The sequence below is a fragment of the Gallus gallus genome, chromosome 7 (assembly GCF_016699485.2).
Source record: "Gallus gallus isolate bGalGal1 chromosome 7, bGalGal1.mat.broiler.GRCg7b, whole genome shotgun sequence".
NCBI lineage: Eukaryota > Metazoa > Chordata > Aves > Galliformes > Phasianidae > Gallus > Gallus gallus.
This window is the reverse complement of record NC_052538.1, coordinates 13,372,661-13,381,508: the sequence shown is the minus strand read 5'-3', so window position 1 is coordinate 13,381,508 and position 8,848 is coordinate 13,372,661. Positions and strand designations below refer to the sequence as shown.

Below are 8,848 nucleotides of genomic sequence, written 5' to 3'. Positions count from 1 at the left end.
CGTAGCTTCCCCACCCCCCCGGCGGCGGCCGGGGCGTGTGCCGGAATGCGGGCGGGGCGGGCGATGTGGCGAGGCTCGGCCCACGCAGTCGTCCGGCGCTGCCCGACCGCCTCCCGCCGTGGCACAGGTGGGCTGTGGGGAGAGGCCGTGGAGGCGCGGAGAGGGCCGGGTGAGGCTGGGGGCGCGGTAGGCGGCGACCCGGAGCAGCGGTGCTCTCTTGGGGGGCGGTGCGGCGCGGCGCGGGGCTATTCCCGCGGGGAATGGGAAAGGCCGTTGCCGGTGTCTCTGCCTGAGCAGCCGCTGCCTCGGCTGTGGTCTTCGGGGTGGGGGCAGCAGGGCGGCGGCTGTCACTGCCCTCCCGGGCCCAGCAGCGGGGTGAGCCCTCTGGGTTCGGCGTCCGCCGTCAGCCGCTCGCTCCTTCCCACAACGAGAAGGCGGCGCGGAGACCGGCAGCCGGGCTTCTCCGCGCTGCGGTAAAGCTGGGGGCGACAGCGGTGCCACTGGCCTCGCGTAATTCCCGAGGCCGACCGTGGGCTTTAAGTCCGGGTTTGTTTTGCTCTCCTCCGCCAGAGGCCTGAAGGGTGTGTTTTCACTTTCAGAGATTAAACCCGGAGTGCCACTGGCGAGGAACGGACATGCTCGGCTTCTGCCTTCAGTCTCTGGTGTCGTGCTATGTTTACCCAAAAAGGAGAGACTGAGACCCTGTTATTTTAATCTTTGACTTCTTATTGGATTATAATATAAGTGTCACAATAAGCTAAAAACTGCGGAAAGAGCACTGTGGATCTGAGCATGGTTGGATCCTGAACGGAAGGAGCCGGCGCTGAGGAAAGGAGGAAGGGGAGGAATGGCATCCCGGGAGAGGCTGTACGAGCTGTGGATGCTTTACTGCAGCAAGGTGAGTGAGCGACGGGGGTGTCGGTGTGCCTTTCCTCTTTCATTTGCAAGTCAGATATTTAAAGTTGTTTTGTAATATGTCTTAATGCTTGGTTTTGAGTAGGCTTGTGTGACTTCTCTAAGTATAGCTGAACTTAGAGCATTTACAACCCCACCTCTTGATTTACTCTGTAGATTGGGCTTGTTTTTTTGTGAGTTAGGCATGAATTGTGCAGGGTTATGGCACTTATTTATCTATGCCTTTTGATTATGTGAACGCATGCATTCGTACTTTAGGTATGTTTTGTTACGTGGGACCGCGGTGTTAGGATGAATTGCATTCATTTAATTAATTGCTGCCCAGTATTTAATTTTAACTTTATTGTTTTCTGTACGGTTTCTGGTTTATTTAATCTACATTAGCCAAAGACTTCCTGAAGAGCAGACTTACTACATTACTCCTGAACCTTCCTTTGCTGATTATCACCACAACATCCAAGTACTCTGTTGATAGTAATGGACTTATTTTCTTCTGGCATGAACGCTATTACAACTCTGTTGTTTCTCCGTTTGTATTTCACAGTGTAAAGCAATTAATATGTTTAAAGCACAGATCCTAACTGCTGTTGGAGTGCTGAGTGTGTATGCAGAATGGATTCCAGCTTATCTAAATAGGTACTCGTAAAATGAGGAGAGTCTTTAAAAAACAAAACAAACAAACAAACCAACTGTAAAGGCTGAGGTAGGATCCAGCCTGCTGTGCTATAGAACACTCTGGCAGTGGCAAGGATTGCTTTTGGTGGCCCTATTCCCTAGTTTTCTTTTGCTTTTTTTTTTTTTTTTCCTTTGCAGTCTCACCCTTTTTATGTATCACAGTTTCTTTAACTTTTCAAGCTAGTCAAATAGTAAGGGTAAATGTTCTCTTGTTTTTCTGGGTTCATTTCTACAGAAGGTCTGCTTCAAGACCACAGTATGAGATCTTAAATATAAACTGTCTTAATGCGTGCACACAAGCAGTGTGTGAGGGTTGCACAAGGCAGCCTGAGTTGTGGCTTTTCTTAATTTTTGTGTGTGTAAGCAATCCTAATGCTCTATTATGTAGTTAAAAATAAAGCTGTTGCAAGCATCACAGCATGTTATGGCTTCTTACTGATACCCACGTGGGTTATCTGTTGGACTGAAATGTATTTGCATAGGCCTTTGCCATTTAAACTAAAGTAGGAATGCCAATAGCAGTGGGAAATAGACTAGCACTGGAGGAGATGAATGTTTTTCTAGTGAGTTCATCGATGTGAGAAGAACAAAGACACTTGGAACAGACTCCAAGAATCCAGGCTTTCCTCAGCTTTAGGAGATGCAGGGCTGGGGAGATGAGCCAAACTCAGAGGGTTTTTTTTCTTAGCCAACCTTTGTCTCTTTATTCTCTAGAAATTTATACTTGATAAAATTCTTTTATCTCTTGCACTTTTTTCTCTTTTGTTTGAACCTTTTATTCTCATTGTGTGCTTTCCATCTCCATATTGTCTGCAGGCCAACAGGAATAAATAAAGCAGTGCTAGTTACAACGTGTGCTTTGGGGGATACTTGGTTTCTTTATGTGAATGCAAGTGCTGTATGGACAGCTCTTGTGTTGGGAATACTTAGACTTATTAAAAAATGTGTGTATTTTGATGTACTCAGCCCTTGTGAGCTCTCAGTGACTTTTGGTTTAAGTTTGGTTTGTTTTCTTCCAGAACCATATATTATGGACAAGTTGAGTGTATTCTTATATTGATATGGAATTTTTCGTATGTAGAAATATTTATGCTGTAGTAAAATAGCTTGTATGAGATTTGAGGGCAGCTAGAGTGAGTCCAAAAAACTCATGTTTTCAGCAAACACTGGGCACAAAGCTTTTTGTTTTTTTGTATCTCTAACTGATGTAGGTTAAAATCCTTTCCTTTTTGCATAAGAAAGGCATCTAGAATGCAGTGTTCCCTCTTGGATTAAGTTTGATGGAGTTGAGAGCAACTGAAGAAGCTTAGGGTATAAAGTATTGTGAGGGTTAAGTATAAATTATTCAGTTGTGCATTGAAAGCATCTAGACTGTTCTTAGCTCTCTTTAGAGCATCTAGCACAATGGGAAGATGTAGCAATAATCACCAGTAATGTGATATCATGGCTTAGGGAAAAGTCTCTTTATGCTTGGGACTGCCCGATGAAGCATAGCATTGTATCCTGTGTTGCATTTTCATGACTTCACTGTGGCTGGCATTCTCCTGGGAAAGAAAGGTGGGAGATGTCTCCAAACTACCCAAGTGGTTACAGTTGAGTAAATGAGGATTTGTTGCTTTACAGATCTCGACTGCGTGGCTTTGGGTTTTACAGCCTTGTTTGGATTTCACTGTTTCTTTATCTAACTTGTTTTCAGTGTGATGCTTGGCATTACTGATAGCAACTTGTGTTGCCTATCTTGCCTTTTGCAGGCGATTGGGCCCTGAGCGATAGTATGCTAAATATAGCACTGTGCGCTAAAGCAGCAATGCTTGTCACAATTTTGAAGAGATGGGTGATAGTATGTAACCATCTTCTGTGGGGTCGGGCCTCTCGCTCTGTGTGTTCTCTTGATGTCCCTATGCAGTGTTAAGTGTCATTTGCAACAATTACTTTTCTGTGAAGTAGCATTAAAAGAGGATTTCTGCTGCTTTGACTTCCTTGCAATGTAGCAATTGAAGTCTCGGGCAGACTTGAGCATCTAAACAGCCGCTCTGCAAAAGCAGTATTCAGATAATATCATGTGTGAAGTATTGTTTTCTTTTATTTTTTTCTTCTTTGTATTGATGGATGCAGAAGTTTAAGTTGATATTCTGTTGTTTTTCATCTGGCAAACCTAAAATGTGTGTGGCGGTGTTGCTTTTTGCTTCTATTCCTCTGAAGGCTGTGCTCTGTAGGACCAACAGCTGCAAAGTTGCAAATGAGTCTGCTGTTGAGATGCCTAACAAAAGTTAACAGCCACGTGTGACTGATGATGCTTTTGGTGCTGCCTGGGAGCAGTGTAGAAACTCATTACATGTAGTGAAGTTTAGATTTGAGTCACTGGAAATTATATGAAAGCATTGCATTGTTAATTATCTCAGCTGTTCTGCCTTGAGTTGTTCTTTGTTTTATGAATGATGTCAAACTTTCTGCAGAGAAAACACTGTTAAAAACTCAGATTGCTGCAGTGATCATTTGAGGTGATTTTCAGTTTAAAATGGGGATTTTTTTCCTCTAATGCTCGGTTATTTGTTATGTATATTGCTGTTATTCACTCGAACACTGATACAAATTTAAGCTGCCATCTTCTGATCTAAATGTAGGAATGCATGCTCTATAATTTGAAGGTCATTGAAATACATATAGAATGGATGACACAAGTTTTTCCTATAGAATTCACTAGGGGACATTTTCGGCAGCAGGCAAAGTAGTAGTGCCAAGCATTACTGTATTGCTTGTCAGTATGAAGCCTTAACTATAATCTACACGGTAACATGATTCACTTAAGTGAATATACAGCAGATATCTGAAAGTGTTTCAGTAACGTAAGTTTACAGCAGGAGAAAAGCTCTACCAGATGAACTGAGGTAGTCTGAGAAAGGGTATGCTTTCATCCAAGTGTTTCTGTGACCTTTTCATGTTCACATGACTGAAGTAATCTCTTTCATTAGATCTGCTCTACCAGTCTTGCCTTGTGTTCAGAAACCAGCACAGCTGTAGCGCTATTACAATTGTAGTTGATTAACCTTTTCTTAGTTGTTAATTATGTACCAGTATGCAAAACTAATTCATGTCTTCTTATCCTCTGAAGTAACTTTATTGCAAATCTAAATTGTCTGAATTATCCCAAAAATCTGAATTTCCCAGGATAGGAGTACAGTTAAAACAATGTAAAAGTTTTAATCTAAGGGGGGAAGAAAATGATAAACAAATGATAAACTTTCAGAAGAATATGCTGAGAGATGCCTATAAAACAAGGTTGTAAGTCTGAAAGAGTCTCTAAAAAGAACTTGTGCTTTCAAATAGCACCTATAAGAGCAGCTTGCTACTCATAACCAATGGTCCAGAACAGCTTGATTTGTACACTTGAAATGTAATTTAACATCTTTTCAGGCTTAGGCTTGTAAAGGACACTCTTCTGTCTTAAGTTTTTAAATGTGATAGAAACCCTGCAAAGGGCCTTTAAAAGGACTTAGCTGCATTATAAACGATCCTGCTTTGTTACACAGCTTGTGGAAGGCATGCCAGAAGAGATTTGAGAACTAGCTACTCAGTGGATGGCAGTGCTGTGGCAGCTAAGTCTTGTCAAGATTATTTTCTATCCTTTAAGAATTTAACTGTAAGAATTTTAACAGTGCCAGGCAAAGTTTCACCCAGTAATTGGTCCTGGCCTTTTTTTATGCAGTCCATCTTCAGTAAAACCATACTTTCATTTAAGCACTTCCTTATCTAGTAGAATAGCTTGAGGCTAAGTGTTTCTCAGCCAGCTTCTATCTTTGTGCTTTCTGAGAGCATTCAGTCTTAGCATCTTAGTTTGTAGGGGCTCTGTGTAATAGCAGTTGTAAAGCTAATCATAACATTCAGGTCTTCACCGACACAGGTAACTGAGGCAGTCACATCCCTTGCTATGTAAAGACCTGTCTTCTTAAGAAATACACTTTGTTGTGTTGCACTGTTCTGCTGGTTTGTTTTTTGCCAGATCTGATTGTATCGAGATAAATGTATTGTACTTCTCTCTGGTTTGGTGAGGGATATCTACCTATATTTCCTTTTAAAACCAATATTATAGCATGGAAAGAAGACTTATACTTTTTTTTTTATAGGAGAGCATTGCAGTCCTAGACCAAAAAGCTATACAGGAAAAAAACATGAAATATGACTATATGCCTTATCCTATAAGTTCCTTAGTGTATGTCAAATCCTGTCATTTGAATTAGTTTTTTTCTTCATTTGGGAAAAATCACATGTGAGGTTCTGGTTCTTTATAAGCTGCTTAAATGAATCAGAGAACCTGAATGATAAAATAAGTGGTCCTGGGGGAAACCATGATTGCTGTGTTAGTCAGGAACAGACTGCTACAGTCAAGTAGTGATAGTGATAGGACTAGAGGGAATGACTTCAAGCTGCACCAGGGTTCAGGCTGGATGTTAGGAAATACCACTTCTCTGAAGGGGTGGTCAGGCACTGGAATGGGCTGCCCAGGGAGGTGGTGGAGTCACCAACTGGAGGTGTCCAAGGAATGTTTGGAAGTTGTGTTGAGGGACATGGTTTAGTGAGAACTATTGGTGATGGGTGGATGGTTGGACTGGGTGATCCTGTGGGTCTTTTCCAACCGTGGTGATTCTGTGATTCTATGAAATGCCACAAACTGTGGTGTGCTCGTAGTGCAAGCTTTTCTGTAACTACATAGCTGTGTCAGAGCTCTTATGACTGTTGAAGTGTGAATACTTGAAGCTGAAAGTTTAACACACCTGTTTAATTTGCTTGAGCTAAACTTGTTGGCACTGTGCATTCATTTAAACATTAAACAGTTCATTTAAATTAATGTACGCTCTGTGCTATGGGAAGAGCGTGAGAGTCATTCATTATTTCTGTTTCATGTGTGTTGTCAGGCAGCCCTCTCACTGCTGTTTTACAAAGTACTGTATCTCAGACAGTATGTCATGGTTCAATCGAATCCCTTTGCCACCTGCATTGTAAGGCTGGGATTTCATGTGATTATCAGCAAACAAGAGCAAATGCATACCTTCCAGTAGAGCATTATGAAATTACTCATCAGTTTGTTGAAAATTGTGAAATCTCACATTGTAAGAGGTGTTTTAATCTTCTTACTTCAAAAAATGTTATTTTGCACAATTGTGATTAGTTGTGGTGAGAAGCATGTAATTAACTGCAGTGTAATCTTTGATGTTAAACTGTAAGCCCCGTGAAACACTGACCTTTGCATCCCAAACATGATCTCATCTTGACTGCAGCTTGCACTTGTCTTCCTTCTTGTGCAACGGCTGATTTGCCAGTGATTCATATTGAACTGCTATGTACTACCTTTGTTGGGTAAAGAAATATTCAGATTATGGCTAGATTAATGCTTGATCAAACTAAGTGTGCAGTAAAAGCAGCTCCTAGTAAGTCACCATTGTGAGAACTCATTCCTTTGCCAAAACTGGTGAATGAGCATCTTTTACACAGCTGTAAAATGTATTTAAAACAATCTGTAGGAGATATCTCTGCCATTCTGAAAGTATGTAACTGGCTAAAGAGCTTGTCACAAGTCACTTGTGGGTGTGGCTTGGTGACACTGTCCTTGTTGTGCCTTTGGGATGCTGAACTAAGAATGGATATAGATAAGGAACAGTTGGTCTTCAGTTCTGATTTTGCTGTCTGCTATTTAAAGAAATTTCTCATAGTCTGAGAACTGATGCAGTTAAGATATTTTGAAGTACGGAACTTTTCATATAAATAACTGACGTGTGTGTATGTGTATATATGAGACAGTAGTTTCTTCACGTGTTTATAACAGCTGTTATCCTTAATTAAGGACCAGGGTAACCTTGTAGTGACAGCTATTCAAAGCCGAACAAGGACTCTGCCATTGACAGTGCAGGCTCCTGACTGAGGTGAGATGACAGGTAAAACTAAGCTGAACAGAGAGGTAAGACAACCAAACATTTTGCAAGCTACAGGGAAATTAGTTTTGTTTTGCATTCTATATTTAAAGATATATATTATAGAATAATATATGTAGCTTTTTGACAGATTTAATGAGTACCATTCAGTTCTCATTACCAGCAAACGTAGAAAATATTTCAGAGCAAGCTTTTAATGTAATGAAAGCATCAAGTGTTTCTTACAGGGAATGATTTAGCAGAATGCAAGGAATACAGGCTTCTGGTTCTGTGGCATGCACTGTAACAGCAAATATAGCAAACACTGGGCTGTTGTGTGGTGTCTGACTTATGGCACACTTAATGTGTTCATCTGGTTCAGATCTGGGGTTCCACGTGTCCTGATTAAAGAATATTGCGGAATCGACTCAAATGTGCTCTGTTTGTGCTCTGATACACCAATGGAGTGAGCAAGAAGGCTTGCCAGCTGCCTGTTCAGTGGCATTGTGGCTTAATGCCAGAATCCAAATGTTCTCAAAAGATACTGTTAAAATATTTACAGGCTTTAGAAAGGCTAAACAGCTGCCATAAAAGAGAATGAGCTTTTCTTGGTGAAGGAGTTATATGTAAAGAAGGGGAGGGGGAATGCAAACATCAAAGCATGACCACCTCAACTGTAAAGATTAAAAACCTTTTTCTTTTCCTGTTGTTTTTTAATAAGTCATTTGATCATATAACATTTACTATTCATCTTGTAATAAGAGAGGATGCAATAGGGACATAGAGCAGGAAACACCGATAAATGAATACCAAGTGTAGTTATTCTTGTAATAAAGGCTGTTATAAGTTAGGCATCTCGTTATTGTACAACTCCTCTATGCACCTGTAGCTCTAAACTTTAGCAGTTAGATTTCTGTGCTGATAAAACAGTTGTATGTAGATAGTTTCTCTGATACTTAAAACATTTATGATAATCTGATTGAGGGCATTCCTGAATTTTGATTGAAAACAGTGAATGTATTTGCTTTTATTTATTAATGTAAGGAAAAAGAAGTACTCATTTTATTGTCAAGTAACCAGAACCTGCATAAGAACTCTCCAGGAGTGTGCCATTAATACATTCAAAAACAAATAAGGAAGCTAAGGCAGGGGTTGAACTGGTAGTGCTCACTAGTAATAAGAATTTAGCAGCAATGCCAGAAGCATTCAGGAGAAACAAAAGGAAAACGAAGCAGTTTAACTCCTTTAAAATGATGACAGGATTATTCTTTTAGTAATCATTGTAGGAAAACTTTGTACTTGCATATAGTTTTCTTGGAATTTTTGCTTGAATTGTGCAAGGAGAATTTAGG

General features: G+C 40.8%; 1 protein-coding gene across 5 annotated transcripts in view; it reads left to right on the top strand.

The window, feature by feature from the left end:
• The first annotated feature begins 84 nt into the window (after positions 1–84).
• Positions 85–8,848, top strand: part of NBEAL1 (neurobeachin like 1) — a 79,596-nt gene continuing 70,832 nt past the window's right edge. For 2 of the 5 annotated variants that reach the window (XM_004942674.5, XM_004942671.5), the window contains exons 1-2: positions 85–127; positions 600–898. In XM_004942674.5, the coding sequence (XP_004942731.2) occupies positions 848–898 (51 nt within the window). In that variant the 5' untranslated portion in view covers positions 85–127; positions 600–847. Of the gene's footprint in view, positions 170–425; positions 474–599; positions 2,154–8,848 lie in introns of those variants that run through there. The other 3 variants (XM_004942672.5, XM_046943848.1, XM_046943849.1) reach the window with 3 other exon arrangements.